The 25,739-nt window shown below is 36.9% G+C and overlaps 14 protein-coding genes and 2 non-coding genes across 16 annotated transcripts; 7 read left to right on the top strand and 9 right to left on the bottom strand.

Annotated features, from left to right (window-relative positions):
* Nucleotides 1-38: 38 nt before the first annotated feature.
* On the bottom strand, nt 39-1,248 carry SPOG_01513 (F1-ATPase subunit H). The gene is made up of 5 exons (XM_013170200.1): nt 1,033-1,248; nt 943-988; nt 855-887; nt 607-797; nt 39-557 (listed from the first exon to the last, which is right to left on the bottom strand). Exons 1-5 carry the CDS (start codon nt 1,051-1,053, stop codon nt 519-521), a joined length of 330 nt encoding a protein of 109 aa, XP_013025654.1. The 5' UTR covers nt 1,054-1,248; the 3' UTR covers nt 39-518.
* A 105-nt stretch (nt 1,249-1,353) lies between these two features.
* On the bottom strand, nt 1,354-3,166 carry SPOG_01512 (carboxylic acid transporter). Its single transcript, XM_013170199.1, has one exon. It carries the CDS (start codon nt 2,597-2,599, stop codon nt 1,712-1,714), a length of 888 nt encoding a protein of 295 aa, XP_013025653.1. The 5' UTR covers nt 2,600-3,166; the 3' UTR covers nt 1,354-1,711.
* Nucleotides 3,167-3,240: 74 nt separating this feature from the next.
* On the top strand, nt 3,241-3,900 carry SPOG_05032 (40S ribosomal protein S9; the record flags this gene model as incomplete). The annotated part of the gene is made up of 1 exon (XM_013170286.1): nt 3,241-3,900. A coding segment is annotated over one exon (613 nt), but the record flags the coding sequence as incomplete, so codon positions are not given.
* A 135-nt stretch (nt 3,901-4,035) lies between these two features.
* Nucleotides 4,036-5,510, bottom strand: SPOG_01511 (PWWP domain-containing protein Pdp1). Its single transcript, XM_013170198.1, has 3 exons — nt 5,186-5,510; nt 5,025-5,132; nt 4,036-4,945 (listed from the first exon to the last, which is right to left on the bottom strand). Exons 1-3 carry the CDS (start codon nt 5,404-5,406, stop codon nt 4,150-4,152), a joined length of 1,125 nt encoding a protein of 374 aa, XP_013025652.1. The 5' UTR covers nt 5,407-5,510; the 3' UTR covers nt 4,036-4,149.
* Nucleotides 5,511-5,559: 49 nt separating this feature from the next.
* On the bottom strand, nt 5,560-9,526 carry SPOG_01510 (telomerase reverse transcriptase 1 protein Trt1). Its single transcript, XM_013170197.1, has 18 exons — nt 9,176-9,526; nt 9,045-9,125; nt 8,828-8,946; nt 8,515-8,780; nt 8,219-8,475; nt 8,026-8,176; nt 7,918-7,988; nt 7,609-7,878; nt 7,455-7,562; nt 7,322-7,408; nt 7,184-7,284; nt 6,958-7,142; nt 6,763-6,911; nt 6,511-6,724; nt 6,230-6,473; nt 6,022-6,188; nt 5,883-5,979; nt 5,560-5,846 (listed from the first exon to the last, which is right to left on the bottom strand). Exons 1-18 carry the CDS (start codon nt 9,437-9,439, stop codon nt 5,693-5,695), a joined length of 2,985 nt encoding a protein of 994 aa, XP_013025651.1. The 5' UTR covers nt 9,440-9,526; the 3' UTR covers nt 5,560-5,692.
* Nucleotides 9,454-11,345, bottom strand: SPOG_01509 (ribosomal protein subunit S23). Its single transcript, XM_013170196.1, has one exon. The coding sequence runs from the start codon at nt 11,285-11,287 to the stop codon at nt 9,836-9,838; it is 1,452 nt and encodes a 483-aa protein (XP_013025650.1). The 5' UTR covers nt 11,288-11,345; the 3' UTR covers nt 9,454-9,835.
* Nucleotides 11,346-11,462: 117 nt separating this feature from the next.
* On the top strand, nt 11,463-12,358 carry SPOG_01508 (ribosome biogenesis protein Rrs1). Its single transcript, XM_013170195.1, has one exon. It carries the CDS (start codon nt 11,687-11,689, stop codon nt 12,191-12,193), a length of 507 nt encoding a protein of 168 aa, XP_013025649.1. The 5' UTR covers nt 11,463-11,686; the 3' UTR covers nt 12,194-12,358.
* Nucleotides 12,359-12,675: 317 nt separating this feature from the next.
* On the top strand, nt 12,676-12,746 carry SPOG_16387. Its single transcript has one exon. It is a non-coding gene; the product is annotated as a tRNA-Gly (tRNA).
* Nucleotides 12,747-13,020: 274 nt separating this feature from the next.
* SPOG_01507 (RhoGEF Gef3) lies at nt 13,021-15,498 on the top strand. The gene is made up of 2 exons (XM_013170194.1): nt 13,021-14,384; nt 14,431-15,498. The coding sequence occupies exons 1-2, from the start codon at nt 13,485-13,487 to the stop codon at nt 15,088-15,090; spliced, it is 1,560 nt and encodes a 519-aa protein (XP_013025648.1). The 5' UTR covers nt 13,021-13,484; the 3' UTR covers nt 15,091-15,498.
* Nucleotides 15,499-15,807: 309 nt separating this feature from the next.
* On the top strand, nt 15,808-17,521 carry SPOG_01506 (cytochrome c1 Cyt1). Its single transcript, XM_013170193.1, has 2 exons — nt 15,808-16,021; nt 16,118-17,521. The coding sequence occupies exons 1-2, from the start codon at nt 15,962-15,964 to the stop codon at nt 16,982-16,984; spliced, it is 927 nt and encodes a 308-aa protein (XP_013025647.1). The 5' UTR covers nt 15,808-15,961; the 3' UTR covers nt 16,985-17,521.
* Nucleotides 17,522-17,890: 369 nt separating this feature from the next.
* On the top strand, nt 17,891-18,949 carry SPOG_01505 (cycloisomerase 2 family protein; the record flags this gene model as incomplete). The annotated part of the gene is made up of 2 exons (XM_013170192.1): nt 17,891-18,191; nt 18,216-18,949. 2 exons carry the CDS (start codon nt 17,891-17,893, stop codon nt 18,947-18,949), a joined length of 1,035 nt encoding a protein of 344 aa, XP_013025646.1.
* A 179-nt stretch (nt 18,950-19,128) lies between these two features.
* Nucleotides 19,129-21,004, bottom strand: SPOG_01504 (serine palmitoyltransferase complex subunit). Its single transcript, XM_013170191.1, has one exon. It carries the CDS (start codon nt 20,880-20,882, stop codon nt 19,353-19,355), a length of 1,530 nt encoding a protein of 509 aa, XP_013025645.1. The 5' UTR covers nt 20,883-21,004; the 3' UTR covers nt 19,129-19,352.
* Nucleotides 21,005-21,139: 135 nt separating this feature from the next.
* SPOG_01503 (kinetochore protein Sim4) lies at nt 21,140-22,522 on the bottom strand. The gene is made up of 2 exons (XM_013170190.1): nt 21,568-22,522; nt 21,140-21,492 (listed from the first exon to the last, which is right to left on the bottom strand). Exons 1-2 carry the CDS (start codon nt 22,249-22,251, stop codon nt 21,340-21,342), a joined length of 837 nt encoding a protein of 278 aa, XP_013025644.1. The 5' UTR covers nt 22,252-22,522; the 3' UTR covers nt 21,140-21,339.
* SPOG_16386 lies at nt 22,506-22,620 on the bottom strand. The gene has a single exon (XR_001203124.1). It is a non-coding gene; the product is annotated as a 5S ribosomal RNA (ribosomal RNA).
* An 851-nt stretch (nt 22,621-23,471) lies between these two features.
* Nucleotides 23,472-24,353, top strand: SPOG_01502 (60S ribosomal protein L10). The gene has a single exon (XM_013170189.1). It carries the CDS (start codon nt 23,558-23,560, stop codon nt 24,221-24,223), a length of 666 nt encoding a protein of 221 aa, XP_013025643.1. The 5' UTR covers nt 23,472-23,557; the 3' UTR covers nt 24,224-24,353.
* SPOG_01501 (elongator complex subunit Iki1) lies at nt 24,279-25,682 on the bottom strand. The gene is made up of 2 exons (XM_013170188.1): nt 25,365-25,682; nt 24,279-25,307 (listed from the first exon to the last, which is right to left on the bottom strand). Exons 1-2 carry the CDS (start codon nt 25,484-25,486, stop codon nt 24,488-24,490), a joined length of 942 nt encoding a protein of 313 aa, XP_013025642.1. The 5' UTR covers nt 25,487-25,682; the 3' UTR covers nt 24,279-24,487.
* Between the last annotated feature and the right edge of the window lie 57 nt (nt 25,683-25,739).

Raw genomic sequence — 25,739 nt, 5'->3', positions numbered from 1 at the left:
ATTGAGTAAATTTACAGAAAGAAAAAAAAAGATTCTACTCATGCTGAAGGTCATACTTGGTTTTGCCTCTGGTTTTTATATATCAAATACTGCCTAAATATAATTGGGAAGTTATCGTTAAAAGTTGTATTTTTGTTAAAAGTTGTATTCGAGAAAGTTAGAATTTAGCAAACCTCATGGAGGATTTTTTCAAGCTAAACGAAACGAAACTGAACTAAGCTGTCTTCGCCTTCATACTATCACGGGGATCGTAAGCGTCGAAGGGTTAAAGATGGAAAGTAGAGCCAGTACGAAAAAATCTCACATTTGTTTGCTAAATATGAATCCGCCAATTATGGAAAATCAGCATCATGGAAATCTCTCAAAATTAACAAAGCCTAAATAGAAGTTGAATGAGAAGGGAAAGATGTATATATCGAAAGAAAGTCAAGAGAAAGACTAGAATTTTGACTTCGTAGGAATAAAAATCAATCATCGCCTTAGAAACTGTAACAAAAAAGTCAAGCAAGTTAAGCATCTCAATGCTCGGCGGCAGAAGGTGCTTCATCTTTTGTATACTGATAAATAGTTAGCGTATACTCTAAAAATGGCAATACGAAGCCATACCTTTTCCATAAAGTCTAAGCTTTCACCTTGCTGAGATGTCTTTGCTTCGATGGTTTGACCATCATACTTGTAGGAATCCAAAGCAGAGGAAAAGTCGAGGTCGTAGTTGGGAGCAGTAGGTGCGGCAGGCATTACCCATTCCTTGGCTTCAACAGCAGCAGCAGCAGGTGTAGCTTTGGGTTTGTAAGATTCTGTGAAAAAGCATTACAGTTAACGAAACAAAGCCATAGAAAATCAAGGAGTCTTACTCAAAGCAGAGATGTAAATATTTTGAAGAGAATCTGTTTCAAACATTGCGTTAGACATGAAAAACGTATCCGAAACGCTTTCTCTTACCCGTAGCGCGAGGAGCGGTCGTAGCATAGCCGCGAGAAAAACATTTCTTTATCATTAATAAAATTGTACTAAATGAGATTCAAAACTTACAAGAATTGTGCTCATAGTCATTTTCGAAAGATGTTGTAGTTGGTAGGTTGCGCTCCATCATACACTACGGTTTAACTGCTAAGAAAGGGTAGTAATGAGGAAGGGTCTGAAAAACAAAACAAGTTTTGTTTTTCGTAATTAGCAGAATAATATGTTTCATCCTACTTTGTACAAGTTTAGAAAATCTCAATCTCTGATTTCTGTACAACCTTGAAATGTCAATTCCAATGAAACAAGACAGATATTATTGTTTCAGTAGAAACCCAAGATCTTTAATCTATACGTTAAGCATTTTTTTTGTTTCTGATAAATCATAGAGATGGGGTTTTCATACGCAAGAACCATGACCAAGAATCACAACTATATTATTAAACAAAAATGAGTGACTGTATTTCTAGAATTACTTTTAATCTATAACCGCTAAAAACGAAACTTTTTTATATCGTTATGGGGGTTAACTTGACGCTCTTTGATTTCAAGGTCCATACTATACAAAAACCTTTTCCAGTTCAATTGAGTCTTTTCCTGTGCATTCAGAAAGCAAACCAAAAAATCAAATTTACCTCTTTTTTGATCAAAAAGTACAGAACATACCACCAATGCAGTGTGTTCTTATTTTAAAGCATTGACAATTCGTTTGTTTTGACTTGCTTACTTGGTACATGAAAAGTAATGCTTATCAAATGTTTTGGAAGAAGGAGATATCACGCAAAACTTCAAAAAGAGTAAAGTTGCAAGAATTGATTAAAGCACTTCGCATAAGAGAAATGCTAATTCCTCGATATATAGAAAATGAGAGCCAAGGAATGGACGAAAGAGGCGTTTTCACAGCGAGAAGAGTATTTTTTTGTACAATAGATTTAGCAGTGTCAATTGGAAAGACCAAAATCCAAGAAAGAGCACCACAAAAAGCGCCCGAAAACGCGTAAGCGAAATGTGGAGTAACTTGATTTGAAATCAAAAAGCCTTTAAAAGTCTCATAAATAGCAAAATAGCAAGCAGAACCAAATGCATCCCGAGCCAAATGATAGCGATACCCGTTCCACAAAGAACAGAACCCGTATCTCCGTACAATATCGTTAGCACTTTGAAACGAAGAAAGAGGTGGCTGCGGAGGCTTTACGAATGTATTTGCATATTGTTGAACATCTTTTCTCCGTAAAAGAGCATGTATTTGAGAATAAAGCTTGGAATATTCAAATGGACACGCAAACAATGAAATTAAAGATCCAGTACACAAACCTGACAAAAAGTAACGAATCGACGGTGTTGTATTTTCAAAGGAATGCTTGAAAGAATCATATAAAGTAAAAGAAATAGAGCGTGAGAACGTTGCTGAAACCAAAGGAAGCGTTAAACCCCTATACAAACCACGCCAACCTTCGTGTTGAATAGCATTTTGAAAGCAAGATCGTATAGTTGGAAATTGATACGTTTGTTGGCGAACCTTTATAGAGTCCAAAGGGAATCCAATGACATTACTTACTGCAGATGATATTACAGCTGATGAAAACGTAGTACTGGAGGAATGAATTTGGGCAGATGGTTTATCTTCTGACGTTTTCATTCCTCTTAATATTTCTTGTAATCGTTGTCGAACAAAAATACTCACTTGAAAAATCCGGGGTATGAGAAAGCCACAGAATTGTCAATCTATTATAAATGGCTCTGACTCTGGGAAAGTATTTTTCCACCTTTATTTTATCTTGTCACACAAGTTTTGACGGTATCACTCACACTTTTGTCTTTGTTGTTCTCTAAGTTGTCGAATTTCTCAAAATATCCAGTAAACTTGCGTTCAATAGATCAATTCAAAAACCTCAAACTATGGAATCAAAAGCCAACGAAATCGAAAACAATCAAGCCGTTTTAGACGAAAAGAAAAAGATTAAATTGAAAGTCGATTTTTGATACCAACTAGCAGAAAAGCTTCTCAGTCCATGCAGATAAATTCTTCTCAGTTTCGATCGATCGTTACCAATTGGTTCATAGTTTTAATAAAACAGTAATTCGAAGAGAACAAGCCTTCAATGACGGTAATAAGCCAGTTTCTTTACCTAAAGCTTCGTTTCTTGTTGCAAATTCTGGTGAAGTATGGCTTTGATACCTCTATTGTTACCCCAAGGAAAAATCCAACCCTACCCTATAGCAACCACCAAAACGAAAAAAGCCGTCACTGTCACGAGCCTAAACAGAAACTCAGAAAATCGCCTCTGCGCAAAGCACCAAACCAAGTATGCCTTCTGCTCCTCGTAAGCAATCCAAGACCTACAAGGTGCCTCGTCGTCCCTTCGAGTCAGCTCGTCTTGACGCTGAACTCAAGCTTGCTGGTGAATATGGTTTGAGAAACAAGCATGAAATCTGGCGTGTTGCCCTTACTCTCTCGAAGATCCGTCGTGCTGCTCGTGAGCTTTTGACCCTTGACGAGAAGGATCCTAAGCGTCTTTTTGAGGGTAATGCTATCATTCGCCGTCTTGTTCGTTTGGGTATCTTGGATGAAACCCGTATGAAGCTTGATTATGTCTTGGCTCTTCGCCTTGAAGACTTTTTGGAGCGTCGTTTGCAAACTCAAGTTTTCAAGCTTGGTTTGGCCAAGTCCATCCACCACGCTCGTGTCTTGATCTACCAACGTCACATCCGTGTTGGTAAGCAAATTGTCAATGTTCCCTCTTTCGTCGTCCGTTTGGACTCCCAAAAGCACATTGACTTTGCCCTTACCTCTCCTTATGGTGGTGGCCGCCCTGGTCGCTGCAAGAGAAAGAGCCTCCGCGCTCAACAAGAAGGTGGTGGTGAAGGCGCTGAAGAAGCTGAAGAAGAGTAAACACCTCAAGAAATAAAATGATCAAGTGAACTATTATAGGTAATTAGTTTATTCCTTGTGTGAATTTTCTTAGTTCTGTAGCAACAAATAACTAGTTAATTGATGAAAGTAGTCGGTTGTAGTAGATCATGTATGAAAAGCATGTTAACTAGTTCTCTCATGTCATGTAAAATGAAGACCTCGTCACTCATCAAGTCATTTGGATAATATCTATTGTTTTACAACCTGAGTCATATTTTCAAATCGGACGAGTTTCTTTTTTATAGAAACTCTAGATGTATTTTCTATTTTTTAGTCTAGTTTTCAACTTCAGTGAGGCTATTTGCTGGACTGCTTTCCATCGAGATTGACATATTCTGTTTCCAATAATATAAAATGTCTTTACACTGTCCTCGAATACAAAATATTTCATCCTTAGGTAAATCATCAAGTAATGCGATCCGTTTCAAGACTTTGGCTATCTTCGTTGAAACGATCATTTCATAGTTAAGATATGGGAAATCCTCAATTGCCCTCAAATATACTTTAGCCTGATACAGGTCGTCTTCTTCAAAAGTAATATTCGACGACAGAAAGAGTTTTTGTAATTTGAATCGAAAGTAAAGTAGCCTCTGGATCAATGTTTTCATTTCGCTACTTAAAGAATTCAAGGGCGACAATCGTCCTCTGTGATTGGAATCCGAAATAGGAAGCTTACCTTTATCATTGGCCCTATCAACGTTTTTAGTTAACTTAGAATTTATCAAGTCAACTTTGGACGATGTGGCCGATTTACCATACATTTCCGATATGGATGAGATTGACGACATTGTGCTTAATGGACTAGAAAGATCCGTATTGGTTTCAGTGGTAGATTCTTCAAAGTTTTTCCTTTTTTTCTTATTCATTAAATAATTGCTGTCTCCTGCTGAGTCTTCACTTTCGCATGGTTCTTTTTCCTCTTCAGTAGATTCCTCACTCTCGATGTCGGGCGGCTCACATGCTGCTTCATACGCCTCTTTTAAATACTTTGATTTTTTCTTCAAAGAAGCTAAAAAGTTACTGATATCCTCATTTGTTAAAGGCTTTAACCCCGTTTGTTTTACCCAAGCGCTAATTTCATTAACAAAGGCTTTCTCAATTGGCTCTAACGTATCCTTGCATGCAAGCAAAAGATCATCAGTATACTTACAAATCAAGATTTGGAAAAAACTGAACCTTATAAAGATGTTCTTGGGACTTTTCAATTGTTATACCGTCCCGATTCATAGGTTTATAACGAATGATTTGACCAGGCCACCTAAATTATTGAAGTTAGTTTCTTATTCTTTCAGGTACCTTAACTAGACTTACCACGGATATCTAGATACTTTTGCCAATACTCTGTCTCCCTTTTGATATGGCATTGAATCCCTTTTGGCGTACTCCTTCATTGAGGACTTCGTCATATTAGTTGATTTACTTTCAGCGCCATCGTCTTCTGGCGTGTGTTCTTTAACTTTTGAGTCGATCTTTTTTTCATCTTTTGATGTACGCTTTCTCTCATTCATGGCCACATTATTCCCATTACCCATAATTTTAACCAAAAAATAAATTAAAATAAAACAAAAAGCCCTCTATTAAGTCATATGAAAAGAAGTATAATCTGTATACGGACTACGACAAATATGAATCTGTGTTGTAGTCACCAAAGTTCTAATTATATTTTCAAACTTAACGATTGCTACTGATATGATATGTGATATATTGAGCATATTCTTCTCTACTAAATATAGTTGTTTTATGTAATTCATCTTAGCTTGCTACTCTGCAATTTGAGAGCTTTTATGACATTTGCTTAATATTCTATTTGTTTTGAAGCTATAAATGACCATAAAATAATGGATATTTTAAATAGCTTTTTGAAAAATCCACTTGTGAACGTAACTCTTCGTAGTCAGCCATAAGCTTTGTATACAGTATTGTTGATTTCGAACTCGGTTTAACAGCATTTAAAAAACCATGCAATAGAGCCCTAGTATGTCAGTTAAATTCCATTTGTACAACCTACCATTTCACTTCTTTTAGCAAGAACGGACGTTTATTATGAGTACCCGATAATGAGCAGACTCTCCTGAATAACCTTTTAATCATCATATTCAACATCCCTATATGTTATTAGCATAAGAAACCCCAGACATTACGCATACGAGTTAAAAGTAATGGTCGGAGATTAAACACAGAAACTACACGCTTCAAATGAACTTGTAGCCTCAAAGAGACTCCAAATGCTAAATTATAAATATTAGAGAAAATCACAAAACAAGAATTATGTTGAGCGTTAACAAAAACACTTGGGAACGAAGCAAATCCAGATCTAGATATTAATTAGACATTCTTCGGTAAAAATAGTTATACCTAAGTATTTTATTGATCAAGGAATTTCCTAAACCTCTGCAGAGCTCAACAGTAGACGCATCGTAAAGAGTTTGAAAATTCGTAGAACAGCAATACACCGTATGCAAAGACCTTGTATGCAAGTAAAACCCGTAAAACGGAATCAAATTGCTTGCCCTTATATAACGTTCTTTAAATGAACTCGGAGGCTTGAAGTTGATAAGTGTCTTCCCATTGCTGGTATTGAAGTTGTACTTAGTAAAACCTATAAGCGTTAGCTTCAGAAATGCAAAGATCTTTACCTTTTGAAGATATGCTCAGAAACCGGTTCGCTGCTTTCTTATGAACTGTAATAAACAAAAAATCATCAACGACACGTATAAGTGTCGATCCTTTCCTTTTCGTAAATAGAAGGTAATCTTCAATCAACTCTTGCATATAAAAATAGCATAAATATGATGATATAACGGACCCCTGAGGGATCCCCTGTGTTTGACGATAATATTTTCGACCAATCTTCCTGTGAGTAAAATACCAGATGTGAATATCCATACCTTGACAATATTTTGCGATATGTGCTTCTCAAGGATATCATAAAGTTCATCGAAAGTTTTTGTCCAGTACTCAACGTTATCAATGAAAAGTGTATCTTTCATTCTATTCGCTAAGGAAGACACTAGCCTTTCAAAGGGAGTAAGATCAACTGGGAGATATTAGTGATTTTTTTAAAAAAAAATCTGAAAACTTACAGTAACTTTGTGCTTCGTTTACATACTGTTTGACCAACTGACCTTGAGACTTATGAATCAAACAGTATTTTCGAATGACATACTCAGGATCTTTCAAATGAATCTTCGTTATACGGCTCATCAAATCTTGTTTAATATTGTCATAGCATCCCTTTATATCAATACGAACAAAATATTTTTTCCGACTGTTGTTAGAATGTTGATTCAACAAACGTTGCTTGCTTACTTATACCAAGAATGTCTTTGAAGTTCCTCCTTATAGCAAAGTATTTTCGAAAATACATTTCGGTAAGAAAATGGTTCATTTGCTCTGGACTCGTAGTTTGACTATTGAATTAATATGCAACTTTCATATGATCCTTACCATTGATAATTTAAGCACAGAAGCTAAAGGCTGTAGCAGCTGGTTTGTACTAATAAAATGTTCAATTCCATGGTTATCAAAAGGTTTCTAAAATTAATTAATATCAACTTGTAAAAGTAGAATCTGTACTTACCTTCATTAGATGTTTACGACGGAGATTTGTTATTAACCGAAATGAATCTCTTTTGGGAATTAAACGAATAGTTGCTGGAGGAAAGACTAGATCCCTAAATAATTCATGCTTTACCTAAGTTAGTATAAATATTCCATCATGTAGATATAGTTACCCTTTCGATCGGCACGTAAGTGCTGTCTTTCACGCTTTTTAGGAAAGGTGTAGATAAAGAAGTCCACACATCTTTTCTAAAATAACAAGTCGCATTTTTGGATTCAAGTGATTCAGTGCAGTAGAAGAATGATTGTAGTAAGGATACTACAAAAGTGTTGAAAAACCAATACATGAACTCAGAGAAGATCTGCTTTCTCTTTTCATAATCACTAAGGCATAGCTTTTTTGAGTCATTCTCTCCTAAACGTATCCAAGAAATGCTAGTGATCTAAGAAGTTTAGCATATTGTATAATCCTTAGCACTTACTGGGATTTTCTGCATTAAAAAATGAAGCGTAATCGTTTCAAACCTTGTTAACTGCAGAAAAGTTTTTAGTTCTAAAGTTAATAAAGTACTTATACTTTTTTCCCTTACTTTGCATAACTAAATTGAAAACATGAGTAGTACCCCAAACAGCTTTTGGAAAAACTTTTAAGATAACTGACCTCAAAAAAGCATAAACTTGGTTTACTTTTAAAGAGTAAGCAACCACTTTTGAGTTTTCTGATTTCGGCAGGTGTGTATTCTAGTTTCGTTAGCAGATAGAAAACTACGTGAGGCACCCTACAGCATTCTTTGGGCAATAGAAATTGAAGATATGTAACAATGATACCTGCCGAAGGCTTTTAGCAATGTTACGGATCAAAGGAGCTGCTTTCAACAAACGTTTTGGAATATCAAGCTTTTCAAACGAAAGAGACGAAGCCTTATTTTCAAAGTTTTCCTCCGTAAACACACTAGGGAGCCCAAATTGATGAGGAAACATCCATTGCAACCAACAAACCGTTGTTTCTTCAGTTATCTGACCGCAATTAAAAAATCGATCTACATGATTAGCAATCACTCACAAGAGCTTAATTCAACCTTTTTTCAAATGTTTGTTGAAAAACTTATAAAATATTCGAAATCTTTTTATAGTTATTTTGTTCCAGGGATTCTCGATACGGATTTTCTTATGACTGCCATTTTGATGATTCGAACTATCATGTTTCCTTTTCTTTTCAGAATAGTTGAGTTTATTTTTGAATGCATATATTGGAACTCCAGTTACTTGTAAATAGTTATGGTTTGGCAAACATGAAAATATGCTTCCCCTGTACAATAAGTGGTACATCGCATCACAACCAATTCTAGAATGGTTACAATTGAATTAAGAAACTAGACATATATTACTTACGTTTGAAGCAATACTTTCCAATTCTTTGACGTTAAGGTATGTATTGAACCATTTGGAAACGTGGAAACTAAGTCCAATCTCTCGCCATTAACATGGGTGGCTTGAAAACTTTCATGATTCTATCAATCAGTTAATGAAATTGCTTCAAACTCGAATATTGTGGCTTTCCAGTGATCAAGTCAAACGAGAAATGGAACTGAAGCCAATATGCTCATACCGTACTAAATCCTTTCGTCAAAAGATTATTATTGTATTTCGATTCATTTTGAAACATATGTTGTGTAACATGTAAAACCAACTATTAATGTTAGTCGGTCTAGATATTATAGACCTTTGGAATATCTATACCTCTGACTGAGAACACTGAGGAGTATAAGAACCAAACTTAGGAAAAGAAAAGTCATAGAATCCAACTAATGTCGATTGAAGAAACTCTATGAACTCTTCAATTCCGTGTGATGGAAGCAGATCTAAATTGCTGGATAAAGAGTTCCATGGAGATTTGAGAGTTATATAATCCACATATTGTTTCAAAGTAAAGAAATTCGTAAAATGTCGTTCTAAAAATACTACAATATCGTCTTTTTTGAATGAAAAATCGTCAATCACCATATAATATGTAGAGCTATGGTAGTAGCAAATGTCATACCAATAAGAAACGTTAAATTCACCGTGCAGATGGATTGAAGTATTTTATGATATTTTATTTTGAAGACCTTTTACAACTCAGAATTTCATAATCAACTGAGAAGTCATTCTTTAACTTCTGTTTCATTAAAATATAATATGTATTATTTGTACCGAAAATAATAGGCGGAATGACCACAAAATTTTGAAAGAGTGTTGGAGAGTGAATAAAGGGGAAAAAGGGCGGCTGCAGGAACTTACCCATGTTAAGCAAAGACATGAGAAATAGAAAACGAAATACAGGGGAGGAACAATTTATGTAGAAAAACTTCTGACAATAAAAATTAGTAATATTATCCACTTTCAATAAGAAAACATAGATTATGTTAGACGAGTGCAAGTATCAAAAAAAAGTCGAGGATTGCCTCCACTTAAAACATGATTCTGGCGATGGGATTCAACAGACTCAAGGCAGACGTTGGAGGTAACGAGATGCTCCATGACAGAAAGGGATTCATCAACCGAATAAGGTTCCATGGGAATGACCTGCAAGGATTTGGTAGAATCGTAGATCGCCTTGTTGATTGGGATATAAGGGTCAAGTTTGGCCTTGCCAAGAGCAACGTCTAGCGATGGGGTTTGGATACGGGGCTGGCTAGAAGTTGCTGCAAATATCGTTCCACGGTGGAAGGATAAGCTTCCAGATAAATATTGGTAGAGGATATTTATAAAATAGAAATCACACGGCAAGAGATTATGGTTTTCTGTATTTTTGTATTTGGTAGGAACGGATAAAACAGACAGATTATCTATGACGAAAAGAACGTTTACCGATGAATTAGGTTGTTTGGTAGCAGCATCAAGTTCTTGTAGAAACGATTGACAAAATCTCACTGAAAGCTCCGACTTGCTAGTTATCTTGCGTAGAAGAGTATGCAAATCCGTGCCAGCTGGAATAGACTTCCCAGGAACGAGTTCGTAGCTTTTTGATGTGGTCAAGGTTCCCAATGCTTTGGAATTAACATTCATGACAGATGTCAGAAATTCTTTTATTAGCTCTGGTTGTACCCAAGATTGCAAAGACGCGTCATAACTGTAAGGACTAGAGGAATCGACCCAGCGTTCGCAATTATGCAATCCCAGCACAACGTAGTTTGGATGAGAGAAAGCAAATATCTCAGCCTGAAGAAGGGAAATGCTTCTTCCAGAACCAGCTGAACCATCCAGTACGTACCGGCCGCTTGCTGAACTGACATTTTTGGAACGTTGTAAAATATTATAAAGCTTAGTGGTTACTTTTCGGTGTAACAGGACGGGGTTGGAAAAAAATGAAAAGCTTTTCTTTTGCTTTTCCAGAGCACCAAGCGTTTCCAACTTTCCTAAAAGTGAATTAGGAATCTCATACATTTTCCCTTCCGCTTTGGGAGACCAATCCAAGGTTTTGTGAATCGCTTGAGATGGTTTTTCTTTAACTTGCTGGTTATCCTGGTTAATTAGCTCGTCTAGGACAATGCTACCATTGGACGATTCCTGGCCACGGAGAGAAGACTTCTTATTCATATTATCGCTGTCTTTCGATTCTATTGATTGCGATCCTTTTTTTCCATTGCTGCGAAGGTTACCAGAATTTCTTTGATGTTGTGGGTTATTTATTTTGTTGTTTAAGGGAGAAAAAGTAGAAAATCGATGGATTCCGCGGGAGCAGTTGGAATTTGTTCGTTCAACTTTGTATGTATAATTGCGAACTCGGTATTTCCAGGTAAATTTCGACCTTCCTAACAATCCTGCTCGAATGTTGAGCGAATTCGCCGTGCTTCTCAATTTTGGAAGCATTTTATACGTCGTTTTTTGTATCTTTTACCTTGAAATGGGCATCTCGCGGTAATAGACTCTTTAATCTGACCCCAAGATATCCGGTTAACGATGTACAGGGAAGTCGTTAATTACAATAGGGTAGGGTTAGAAGGCATAAAGAAGAAAGAATGCCTTGTATTGAAAAGTGTATCAATTCCTTCCTACGACAACTACGACAAAGGAGGTTTATCGAAAAGAAAACTCTTTGTTATACGCATAAAGATAGTTTTCTTTGAAAGATCAGATTTTTCTTTTTGAGCCATCAATTCAGTCTATTTAAGGTGAAATTTTTTGAAGGTTTGGTGGATAGTTAGGAATTTTTAGGTTTTGGAACGGTCTATAAGAGAATCTGGGATTAGAAAAAGTTTTAAAAGGAAAATGTCTACGAGCGTTGAGAAAGCAATCCCTTTAGAATATGATTTGGGCAACATGTCTGCCTTTGATGTGACCCCGTTAGACGAGACGAAATTAAGCTCTCAAAAAAGCCAGGAAAAAGAAGAATATCTATCTTCGATGGCTCGTGATAATACTCAGTTGCTTGTAAACAAAATGTTGGCCTTACCTAAAGAACGAACTCAAGACGGCATTTTACTTGCTTTGCCTGAATCTACCACTCCTCTTCCTAGAGCGAAGCATTTGCCCAAGCCTAAGCCAGAAACAAAATGGCAACGCTTTGCTCGTATAAAGGGTATTGCACCCAAGAAACGCGAAGGAAAATTGGTCTTTGATGAGGCTTCGGGAGAATGGGTTCCCAAATGGGGCTATAAAGGCAAAAACAAAGAATTGGATACTCAATGGATTGTTGAAGATGGAGAAAAGGAAAAGAAGATGACTTCAAAACAAGTCAGAAATAACTCGAGAAACATTAAACGTTCTCGTCGGTAAAATAATTTTTTTTTGGATACCAACACTTCAAGGTTTTGCATTTTCAGATTTCTATTTGTAATTATTTCGTCGTTTAATTTTTAATATAGATTCGGTGGTTATATAAACAAGGATGTAGATTTTAGTATTGCGTTTAAAATTACATGATCCATGTGGAAATGTCAGGACATAGAAAACAGGCATTCAAGATTGGTTGTTTGCTATGCTTGACAATGGGTACTAGCATTCCCTCATACAAAGTATTAGGGAACAGAAACGTTCGTGAATCTTTTAATTTTCTTGTAGCTTATGCTTTTGTGCAAAGGATATTCGACTATCGTCCATCGTTTGCATATATAATTTGAATCCTGAACCATTCTACGCATTTTGCCAACCATCATCATTTGTTATGTGTTCATGCAATTTCATTTGCACGAGAGTTTCTAATCAAGGGTTTCGTATTCTCTCTATATATTATTAAACTCAGTTAATATTAACGATTAGCATTAGTGGTGTAGCGGTAACATGAATGCTCCCCAAGCATTCGCTCCGGGTTCGACTCCCGGCTGATGCAACAAGAGAAATACTTTTTGTTATTTCGTATATGTTATTCATCCTTGCATCTCATTAGTAAATAAACATAGTTGGGTAGAAATATCTAGAATTCGTAAAAATGGGGTTTTTCTGTTTTTGTTTTATAAAAATATATATTGTTTCTTTGCTTCTTTCATCTCTATAAGGGCTCTATTTTGTAAAGGGTGTCCCTTTTTTTTTCAAAAAATAGACCAGACGATATATATTTCATGGCGCGTTTGTTCTAAGCATTAATGCCTTTTTTGTGATTTAGTAATTGGTTGAAACAAAAAGGATTTTTTTTTCATCAGTTTCACTCTCTACGACAACAAGGAGCATATTCTAGCTTTGCACAATACTGACCCTTAGGATGTTCTACTGACGTTTCGTCAAACGGGATATAGTTTCTTTCTATTTTTCTTGTTTTATTTACTATTCCTAAATTCATACTAATAATACTAATAATTGAAATTATACTGTCAAGGCAACGAACTTCATTGTCACGCTTCTTTGTCACCCAATTTTTACCTATACGAAGAAATTCACTCCAAATACTCAATATCCTCGTCTTCTTTATACGCTGCGTCCATTTCATAGAAAATAGAAAGCATTAACTTTTTTTTTTAGAAAAACAATCGTTTAATCCGAAAAATTTACGTGTCTAATGCATTGTAACTTGTTTCCTCAACTCTCACAGAATTGAAACTATATTTAATATTTTGGTATAGCTGTATTTACCATGAGCCTCCCAAAGATGTTTCAGAGTCGTGGGAAGCGAATCATGTCGGATACTTTACCAGTTACCAGTTTCTCTTGTAGCTTGGACGAGACATTTGCAACTCGACGAGATTCATATGGTTTTGGGCAGCAAGATAGCGAGACTCAGTCGTTGGCAGGAATCAGTGTCAAGACAGAACCTATTTTACGTTCTAAAGACAAACAGAAGATAGTTCTTGCTGTTCTTTTGGAATTCCGCGATTCAGAAACAGCCTATGTTCGTGATTTGCATGTTGCAAGGCGGTACTACGCTGAACGATTAAATGGACATGTTAAAAAAAGCGAATGGAAAAAGGTGTTTCAGGTGTTTTCAGAATTATGCCAGCAGGCGACGTTATTTGAAAGCGAAATTAGAAAAGCATTTGACGAAGAAATTGCTAACGTCGCCGAAGAGGTCCAAGCTTCTATGCGAATAAAGCCATCTGTCGCTAGGATATTCCTTAATTGGCTTCCCAAGCTTTCTTCTGTATACAGTAGATACTGTCTTGATCAAGATGATATCGTTAAGATCGTTGAAAAATGGTCTTGTAGTCCTTCTTTGTCTGATTATTTACAAGAATGTGATAGCATGGCCAAAATTGAAAGCAAATCTTGGAATTTAGACAGCTTTCTGGTAAAACCCATGCAACGCTTCCTAAAATATCCTCTGCTGCTCAATCAGCTATATAAATCAGCCAGTCTAGGAATGATTCAAGATTATGTGTTACTTGGAGAGGCGTGTCATCAGTCAGAATTAGCCAGCCAAAGGGCGAATGAAATGAAGCGTCGACGCGATGTAGTAGTTGACGCTTTAAATGCTGTAACTGATACCCAAGAAATATTGTTGCTCTCTACAGATACTATTTCCAAAAAAATTTCCAAGGTAAGTTTTTTGATGTTGTTGACTTTTGTTAGCTAAAACTTATTAGCTTAAAACCTCGATAAATATTTTCTACGTACCTGAGCATGAAAATATCGTTTCGTTGATCGAAAATTTGTTTTCTTCCTACAGCCAGCTGGTCGCTCTTCGCACGTCAATATGCGAGTGGATTAAGCATTCTCGAATGCACTACACCCATATGCACACTTTTGTCGATTCCTACGTACACTTTTGCAAAGAAACACCTTCTATGAGAAAGTGGGTTCCAGTTTCCTTAGAACTACAGAGTATTGCAAAAGGTGCTATTCTATGTCTTGTTGAGCAATGCCAAAAAGATGTACTGAAACCAATGTCAAAAGCCATTCACTATTGTCGAAACCCTTTGTATATTGCCGATGTTTGGATTCGACTTGCTACAGCGTTTTCTAAAAGGCGGCACTCTGGTTTGGCAATAGAAGCTGATTTGGAATTATTTCCATTGCTTAGCAATTGTTTACTAGAAGAGCTTCCAACTCTTCTATCGTTGACGCGTCGTGCAGCCGACGAGTGCATCGTGGCTTTTTCAAAATCACAAGCAACTTTCTTTGCTACTGTAACGAAAAGCTTGACACCTTTTGTGTCTTCGTTTTCGTCTGTAAATTTCAGCAATTTGAAAGCCATTGAGGACTTGATGGACCAGAGCGTTAATAATTCGACAAAATCGGTTTAAGCTCTCCTTTAAAACACTTTTTTCCATTACTATCTCCCCTTCTCTTTCACCTCTTTAATATGTTGAGATGCTTTCTCTTATTATGTATAACACCTGCTTTTTATTTTCAACTTTCACTTTGTTTTTCCCTGTCCTTTTGTTGTGTAATGCTAGTCATTGTTATTGAAACTGGGGTCAAAAATCGATTCCTTTATTCTTTTACTTTCGGCCGTATGAAACTCTATACATATATTAGATGTTTTCTCTTATTCTATTCTGTTGTCTTAATCTCTGAGACTCACTACATACTTAACTTAATACTCGTCTCTTCTCTTATGTATTTATTCCAATATTTACTTAATTGTCTAATAGTCACCGAAACTCCTTCCTACGTTGAAATTTTATCACAATAAAAGTACTTAAAAGAGACACAAGAGTAGTTTTATTCGTAACCTTTGTAGTACAAATGAAGTCCATATATCTCCATACAGATCATCCATCAGCTTTTAAGTCTTTCTAACCCCTACATGAAATATTTTACTTTTTAAACATAGAAAATTACTCTCTTATCAATTCTGATTTTATTTAATGCTAAGTGCATTGCATAAGAAAGCCTATATGGCCTCCAAAAAGTATGAAAGAAATGTTACAAAAATAAAAATCAAAAACGGTTTTTGATACCTTTATAAATATTTTTTCTTTTTAAAAAAAGACCAACTTGCTTTTATTTTCCAATCACTAAATTTTTAATTCCTGCTCTTGTTGGTCTACACAAAACCGGGAATCGGTATTCTTAACTTGCCAACCACACCTACCTCCACTCACCCAATAAACTAACAGGGAATTGTTTCAAAGTGTAGTTTTTTCTTATTAAAGAGAAAGAACAATTATAATGTTTCATTTATTTAAAAAGAAAAGCGATATGCTAAAACTCGCTCGGTCCGGCGTTAGAGTACGTTTTTTTTGAGCCGTCTTCGGGTCAGCATGTCTAAAGTGATGGGATGGGGTCCCGATGCGGTTTAGTGGGATAAATGACTAATAAATACAGACATTCACTCAGCAGGCTGAACAGACTAGCAGCAGACGCACGAATATCGCCGTTGTCAGTAGTACCTTGCTTTCCGTTGGCATGGTTGCCTTGTATTACAACGTGTACGGACCTAAACTTTCGGCAGCTTCACCAAAAGAAGAAGGATTGCATTTCATCAAACATGAGTGGCCCCAAGACAAGATGTTGAAGGGATTTGATCATGCTAGTTTGCGCCGTGGTTTCCAAGTTTACCGTGAGGTTTGTTCTGCTTGCCATGCACTTGATTACATCGCCTGGCGCCACTTGGTAGGTGTTACCCATACCGCTGATGAAGTTAAGCAGATGGCCAGTGAATACGAGTATGAGGATGGTCCGGATGATGAAGGTAAAATGTTCAAGCGTCCTGGTAAACTTTCTGACTTCCTGCCTGCTCCCTATCCTAATATTGAGGCTGCTCGTGCCACTAACAACGGTGCTGCTCCTCCTGACCTTTCTTTGGTAGTCCGTGGTCGTCATGGCGGTCCTGATTACATTTATTCTCTTTTGACCGGTTATGTGGATCCTCCAGTTGGTGCTGAGGTTCCTGACGGCATGAACTTCAATCCCTTTTTCCCTGGTACCCAAATCGCTATGGCTCGCCCCTTATTCGATGATGCTGTTGAATTCGAGGATGGAACTCCCGCTACTACTGCCCAAGCTGCCAAGGATGTCGTCAACTTCCTTCACTGGGCCAACGAACCTGATTTGGATACCCGCAAGAAGATGGGATTCCAAGTTATGACCGTTTTGACCATTTTGACAGCTCTCAGTATGTGGTACAAGAGATTCAAGTGGTTGCCTGTTAAGAACAGAAAGATTGTATACCAACGCCCTATCAGCAAGTAAGTCAAATCGTGGTTTTACAGTCCTTGAGTCTTTAGGGTCAACCAAGTCTAAAGCTCGATTTTCTCTTCTGTAGCTTTCTTTTTTAATCTGCCTGCTTTTGAAAATAAAAAGAAATAGAGAGAATATTTCTGTTTTACTTTTTTTGAATTTCCCGACTTTGCTACATGTTCGTTTCTGGATATCTTCCTTATTTGACTAATATTCTCCTCCCCCCTTTTCTTTCAGTTTCTTCTCTTTCTTTTAGCTCAAGAGAGAGTCTACAAGCTCCTTTGTTTATGGAAGTACTTAAGCATATAACTTGGGTTTCCTAAGTGTGAAAAGCGTGTGCTATCTTCTTTCTTTTTACAATTTATGTCACGACGAACTTAAAATGCCAATCCTTATTATCAAATATTGAATTTCATTCTATACTTGACTGTGTAAGATTTATTCTATGGATTTTAATTGTTCGTTGTTCAGAGGCCATAATAAAACACTTAAAACTCAAGTCTATTTCGAACAGATAGCGTAGCCAGCTCATGCATAATCGAAACACTTTTTATTTGTGATAAATACATCTTACTGTATAGAAACCTAGCTCATTGAAAGGGTTGTGTAATCCCATTTAATTTACATTTGCAGTATTCATGAAAATCTCTTCAATGCTGGCTGTATTCCACGTACTAAGCTTGCTGTATAAAATAAACGTATTTGTACTTTGAGTTCCGCAAACCAGTTCTCAGTAAACTTTCCTTTACCGAGCATCTCAAAGGTTTACGACATATCACGGTTACGAAAATAACAAAAAATAGGACATTAAATTGTTTTTTTATAAGTTTCTCTTTCATTTTAAGAGTAATTGATAAGTTGTTTCAATTGAGCTTCTACCCGTAATTAGGAAAGACCATATAGAGAAAAGAAACCCAAATGAAACTTGTGATTGGAACCGTTGCGGAGGCTCCCGTCCTCGTTTACGATTTGCTAAAGAAAGAAGTCTCAGAACGATTAAGTGGAGTTTCTAGCCCAACATGGATTGAATGGGAAAATACAAACAAGCGTCTTTACATTGCCAATGAAGTTGAGAATGGATTTGTCAGCGTATTTGAGTGGGATTCCGATAAGTTTACTAAAGTTGACGAGTTTTCTGTCGAAGGTCATAGCCCTACCAGTCTATGTGTTTTAGAGAATGGTACTGTGCTTACAGCAAACTACGGAAGCGCTTCTATCAGTAAGAAGCTCATAAAAAATGAAGATGTATCTGCTCCAGGTCACGAGAAGCCCCATGTCTGGTACCATGAAGGAAAGTCCGTACATCCAGAGCGCCAAAGAAAGTCACATCCCCACCAGGTTATGAAACACGAGCACTATGTTTTCTCGGTGGATTTAGGTCTTGATCGGGTCGCCGTTTTTAACGCCGAAACTACCTCGAAAGATCCCATAGCAGTTCTGAAAGTTCCTTCGGGATACGGCCCTAGACACGCAGTTATCCACAGAACACTTCCTATTTTATACGTTATTTGTGAACTTTCAAACCGTATCTGCGTGTTTGATACTAAAACATTTCAATGCATTCAAGATGTGTCCATCCTTCCGAAAAATGTGACTTTAGATCAAGATCCTCAATTCCCGCAGCCCCCCAGTGCTGCTGAGATTGCAGTAGTATATGATGGTCCTTTTCTTGTGGCTTCGAACCGATATCTTGGAAATCATGCTACTGATACTCTTTGGACGGCATCTCTGGATCCTCATACTGGTCGTGTCCTTGAGGGTACCGACTCGCATATAATGCTACAAGGACGATGCCCAAGACATTTCATGTTCAACAAAGATGCTTCTTTGCTTGCAGTTGCAATGCAGGATGAAGATTTAGTCCAGGTCTACGAAAGAGAACCAAAAACCATGAACTTACATCTTCTGTTTACTATACCCACGCCCAAACCTACTTGTGCTTTGTTCATTGAAGACGAAGATCTTGGAACAAAGTAAACGTCTTTGATGATTTTTCACTGAAAACGCTCTATGTTTCATGCCCTAATCAAATAACTTACAAGAATCTAAAGTTTTACGAATTTATCTTTTGTTTACTTAAATCTCGTTTATCAAGAAATTATTTTGCTAGCTCAAATGAATTGATATCATTGAATTATTGAATAACTTTCATGAAATGTCACTAAGTAAAATTTTATTAACTGATTCCGCTAGAAGACACACGAAGACTGAAAAGAAAGTGTCACTATATAAGGTATATTAAGTATATAAGTTACTGGATATGGATATTAAATGTAATCTATCAAGGTCATTGACATTCATAGTTTTTTCTGCAATGTTATATATAAAATGCGAATCAATATAATACGAAGCCAGAAAATCATAAAAAAAAGCAATGAATTTAATCTTCGGACTCAATGTGCTTTCTCAGCATAGAGTCTGTGCTTTTCTTAAGTAATGAAGAAAGTTTCTCAATTTCCTCATTAGTGTGACCAGTAGAAATGCAAATGCGCAACGAGGGTTGAAGCTTCAAGCGCTCCAACTTCTCAACGCGCTTAGCACGAGAAATTAAAAAGCCTTGATCCTTACAATAATCCACTATGTCTTGCAAAATATAGACTTGCTTATCATAAGGAATAGACTTCTTTGTCAAATGGAGGAAAATCACAGGAGATTCAAGGTCACTAGTAGTATCAAAAAACTCGTTTCTGGTAAGCGCGGCATGAAAGAGAGCGCATTTACTTCGTAAATCATTTAACATTGATCCGCCATCACGATTGAGAATAGCAATGGCTTCGTAGGAAGCAGTCGCCAAGGCAGCAGGGAGAGCTGCACTAAAAATGAAAGCCATACCAGAAAGACGTTGATGTTCGACCATAAGGGTAGATCCGGCACAAAATCCACCACCACCAGCCAAGCTTGTGTTCAAAGAACCGATAATCATTTCAACATCATTAGTAGATACAGAAAAATGCTCGGTTAATCCTTTACCGGTACGACCGCAAGTTCCGAAAGACCAAGATTCATCAAGTATTAAGCGAAACTTATACTTCTTTTTCAAAGCAACAACTTTCGAAAGATCAACCATATCTCCAAGATTTTCAGATATGCCTTCTGTGATGATAAATCGACGGGTCAATGGACGATTATGACGCTCAAAATCATCTTGAAGTTCTTTAAGTATACGCTCCAAATCTTTCATATCATTGTGTTTGAAGTAACGAATAGTTGAGCGAGAGATTTGAATTCCCTTTTGAATGGCAAAGTTACAAGCTTCATCTACAACCAATATGTCACCACGCTTGGAGAAAGCGGGAATGACCGATGAAATAGTCTGAAACGACTGAGCATACACGATAGCTGCTTCGACACCAATGAAAGAGGCAATATCTTTTTCAAGACGGAGATGTTTATCTTGAAAGCCATAAAAATTGGGTGGTCCACAAGCTCCTAAACCGCTTTCACGTACTGTATCAACAGCAGCATCGTTAATGTATTTGTTTTCAGCCAAAGCAAGGAAGTTGAAAGAGCTAAAGTTGATAATAGGACGACCATCCATAAGTTTCGTAGACAAGTGGGTGGATTGGAGGGTAGTAAGAGAATCCAGTTCCAATTTTTCCATTGAATTCAAAGAAGAAACAAGGGGTTCAGGTTTCCAATCGTTAACTAGTTCATTTACCTCTTTTTCAGTGAGCTCTACATAATTATTATCAGGTGAAGTCTTTGGTTTTCTCAGGACGTAATAAGCAGCAAAGACAAGCAAAAGAAACTCAATGAATGTTCTCAAAGGATCGTTTTGATAAGAAGATTGGATGTAGGTCTTTAAAATGTAAGACCCCGGTAAAATATCTAGTAATTTTCCCAAAAAAGTTACCGTTTGATTGTAATAAGCATAAACATCATCCACGAAGGGATAAGTTGAATAACTCATTCCAATAGGTCTTTTCTTTAAAAAAAGTTTCTAAATTGACAAAAATTCTGGCAGTGCACCTTTAAATTCACTACTCTTAGTTGTATGCGCTGTCCTTGGGTGTTTGGTATGTGAAAGCTAGGTGACTACCCGTGGTAAATAGAATTTATTACGATTGCTACCAGGCAAATTTTGGGAAAATCTACTATTATCTTCATAATGTAAAGTTATTGAAAAAACACTTGAAAGAGTTTTCATCTACGCTTCTCATAAAATACCAAGAAACTCCAAATGTAGGTATCTTTCTATTTGTTAGGGATGAGATTTAATTTAAATATATGAAAGAGAAAGTATTTCTATAACTGTAGGTGCCTCATGTATTATGAAAGAAACAAACATAGTTACAAGTAGAAATGAGAATTAACAATTCCGGAAACAGGGAGAGAGAACAGAAGGGAAGATAGTGTGTGTCTTTCGACTAGAATTCATCGGCAAAAGGTATGAATTTCAGTAAAGAAGGATCACGCGGATCAAAGGTACATAGCGAAGACCGAAGTAGAAAGTTTAGGATCCTTTCATTTGTCACTCTTGTAAAGGAAGGATTAGAAGAGACAGCTTGGTTCATTAATTCCTAACGTATATGGTTAATAGACTGCGGTGGAATAAAAAAAAAGAAGAAGAAGAAGGAGGTTATGATAAAACTTACTTCTAAAACACGTTTCAACTCTTCCATTTCCTCGAGCTGATTGGAATTGGCAAACTTATCAATAGTTGCTCGCTGCTTTCGTTCATTAGCACTCAATTTTCCAATAGGCCCTGGCCCTTCTAGAATTTCCTTGTAATGTTTGTCAAGAAATTCGTTAAGGAACGTAAAGAGTTCCATAGAGGACCGTGAAACATCCTCTTTCTCTTGAATAAGCTTTTTGTTTAGAAAACTTTTTTTTCCTTTTCTGCTAATCGTGTCTTGCTGTTTCAGCCGTTCTGACAACTCTGTATTCAATGTTTCCATGTCCACTCGATACTGTCTTACTTGATGATATTCCTCATCCAACAGATATTTTACTTTCTTGGATGACTCTAGTTTTTGTTCAAGGTCTTTCACATTGTCTTCCAGGGTTCTCCTCCTCAGGATCGAAGCTAGTGCTGGATGCTTCTTCAAATGAAGATAATCTTGTACGCATTCCCTATATAAGTTTTGATAATCTTGCGAAATTGTAGGATCACTTTGATGAGATTCTCCGACCCTTTTCAAACACTTGAAAATCACGCTTCGTAATTCATATTCTGTACTTGTACCTGACTGCAAAAAGTCAAAGCTAGCTTCATTATGGGAACTGAGTATTTTCGATGATGATTCTTTTGAAGAATTCTCAATTGTTTTAGAATCCATATTTCCTACTCTAATCCAATCCAACCAATCTCAAACGTAAACCCAGGATTGCCTGAGATGTTTCTTTCACTGTTTTACCTTTCAAAAATGATCTTTAGTATATTGTATGGAAAAGGTTCAATGTGTCGCTGAATTCAGTCATCATGAAACATCTATGAACAGAGCATGTGGTAAGACCAACAAAAAGTATATGGCGTAAAGCAAAAAAAGAATTAGAAATCAGCGCATAAAATAAAACAAAAAGAGAAGAAAGGAGCCTACAGCACCCCGGATTCCCATGTTGTCTCCAACCATAGTACTAACGAGGCCCTCAGACGCTTAACTGCAGTGATCGGACGGGAACTGGTGTTTTCGCCTAGGTATGGCCGTAGACAATTATAACATTAAGTAAAACTATGTATATGTTAGTAAGGGAATGTATAACTTAGTACAGTAATAAAATGATAATGACTAAGAAAAGAATATTTCTACGGATTGAATCCCTTTTAATAATATAGACATTATCAATATAACCACTATAGCTGTGGATTAAATCTTTCAATTTTATCCGCATGCGCTTAAGCTGTTGTCTATTGCGATTTGATTTCTTACCTTTGAGGTAAGTTTTCATTGCGCTAAAGTCCAAACTGCCCACATATTATCGAAGTAAGGAATAATAATAAATTTTTCTTTTTGCAAAATAATTCTTGTTATAAAACTGGCATATGTTTTCTTACTTGTATTTCATGGTAACACATTCGATAATATCTACATTTCCATCGCAAATCCATCATTTCAGTGTTGCTCTTGTAATACCCTTTTGAAACATCCAATTGAAAAGATAATTTTTCATTATTGAATCAAAAATGGCTGGATACAATTGGTAAAAGAATTGCTTACGTCTTAACTTGTATACCAATATTGTGGGCTGTCCAATTCCGACAATACTTTGGTTTTTACGAAACATAATAATTAAAATAAAAAAGAATTTCTCTTTATATCCTTAATTAAGAAGCATCAAATCCTCTAAAAAACAAGGCATTTTAGACTGAATTTTTAATACTATATTTGTTTTTGTTTACGATAATCCTTTCAAAACCCCTTAACCAAAAAAATGCAAACGTAAACTAATCGCATTATCGTGTTACGACTCGTTAAAAAATAAGACACTGCAACGTATCGGTAAATTCATTCGTTTTTGTAAGCAATGATTGTTGCCCCCATTGATCACTAAGCCGTGACTGCTTTTTGGTGCTTTACGAACACACATTTCGTATTTAAAAACAGTGTTCGTCCACCAACCACTTTTGAAACTAATTTCAACAAAATGGCACGTAGACCCGCTCGTTGCTACCGTTACATTAAGAACAAGCCTTACCCCAAATCTCGTTACAACCGTGCCGTTCCTGATCCCAAGATCAGAATCTTTGACTTGGGTCGTAAGCGTGCCGGTGTTGACGAGTTCCCCCTCTGTATTCACTTGGTATCCAACGAGTTGGAACAAATTACTTCCGAAGCTCTTGAAGCCGCTCGTATTAGTTCCAACAAGTACTTGGTGAAGATGGCTGGTAAGGACGCCTTCCACCTTCGTGTCCGTGCCCACCCTTACCACGTTGTTCGTATCAACAAGATGCTTTCATGTGCCGGTGCCGATAGATTGCAACAAGGTATGCGTCATGCTTTCGGTAAGCCCAACGCTTTGGTTGCCCGTGTCAGAATTGGCCAAATCTTGATCTCTATCCGTACCAAGGACTCCAACCGTAGCACTGCTATTGAAGCCCTCCGCCGTTGCCAATACAAGTTCCCTGGACAACAAAAGATTATTGTTTCCAAGAAGTGGGGCTTCTCTCAATACAACCGTTCTGAATTCATTGAGAAGCGTAGCCGCGGTGAAGTCATCCCTGACGGCTGCTACGCCAAGTTTTTGAACAAGCGTGGTAACCTTGATGAGAAGTTTGAACACTTCCCTGATGCTAGCTTCAACCTTGCTTAAGATAGCGTAGCGTACAACGATAAGCAGCTTGTATAAAATTTGGTTTTACCAGGAGCTTATATGTTCAGCAAACTATAGACATAATTTAAAACATTGTTTTCGGTTAATACTTGAATTGTAGTTTTGTATCGCACTTTTGAAGGCTCGAACCAAATGGTGGCAGTCAGATTGAAACAGAAAACCATGCATGTTATTTTACAATCTAATGTACATAAATTCTGAAGCTGTTGAGATCCTGGCTTATCCCGATAAAGCCAAATTAAGTTAAATTAATAAATCTTCATCAGCATCTTCTTCCTCATCGAAATCGTCTGCCTTATCCGCATGGTAAATAATAGCTCCTCCATCTACAAATCCAGGTTCTGCAGATTTTCTAATATCTTGGGCACCAAAATGAGGAAGAAAGACCTCTTCTCTTTCATTCCGTTCTTTTTCTGATAAAGTAAGATTAAAAGGAACATCAAGATCCGCGGGAGCTTCCAATTCTGCTTCCTTCTGAGCGCCAACAAATGGTGTAAAAACTTCGAGAGCCCCATTTTTTAAAGTACATGTTTCTTTAATAACCCGTCCACTTTTCTTTCGAAAATCGACGTAACAAACAATACCATTTTCACAATTAGAGCCTAACAGATTAACAATGCTGCAATCTTGTAATTCTTCCGTCAAAGGATTCGGTTGACTTCGCATTCTAGCATCGTGTTCCACCATGAGATGTTGCATTCCAGTAAAGGAAACAGTGCATGTGCTAGTATAGTCTAAAAATGTTTCACAAGCGGGGAGGTAAGATGGATAATTCTCCAAAGACACGTCCTTGTGGTAGGCCGTAAGAAATGCAGTAGATCCCAAAGCCAAAATGGACCCAAAAAACATGGAAAAACTAGAAACAGAGTTGTTTAAGATTGGATTGATGGCATCAATGACAATTAAATGCTGATCTTCTGGTTTCCACCATTGTACAATCTCGTCATACAACTCTTTTAAACTCTTCATTTTATTCCAACTAGTGGCATAGATGAATTGATTGATTTCGGAAGGGCAGTTAGCTTCTAAAGTCTCATAAGAAACAAATAGCACTTTGATATTTCTGTCGCAAAGCGATTGTTAGCAATCTTATACCTTGGGAAAACTTGGTCTTTCGTACCTTGAAGCAGCTGACTGGATCATAAAATGAAGGAGAGGCTTAGCCGTTTGTTGGATATCATCCTTAAGAACTGTCAATGGAGATAATTCTCGTAAACATCGATCGAGTAAGAATTTGGACATCTCTTAGCTGTTTCTGTGAGGAGCGCTTATGAATCCAACAAAACCTGTCAAAACAAATCGAATAAATAAAAACAAATAAAGTATAAACGCGTTAACGGGACCTGTACTGTTATCCAGTAAATAGACACGTTTCCTATGGGTCTTTGGAGCTCTTTTGCAATTTCCAAAAAATAACGAACTGATACGAGCACGTAATGAAATATTGGGAGCATTTATGTATGTCACAGTGTGAGACCTCAAGGAAGTGAATAGG

Source organism: Schizosaccharomyces cryophilus, assembly GCF_000004155.1.
Source record: "Schizosaccharomyces cryophilus OY26 unplaced genomic scaffold supercont4.8, whole genome shotgun sequence".
NCBI lineage: Eukaryota > Fungi > Ascomycota > Schizosaccharomycetes > Schizosaccharomycetales > Schizosaccharomycetaceae > Schizosaccharomyces > Schizosaccharomyces cryophilus.
The sequence above is the reverse complement of the archived record's forward strand: the minus strand, read 5'-3'. Positions and strand labels throughout refer to the sequence as shown.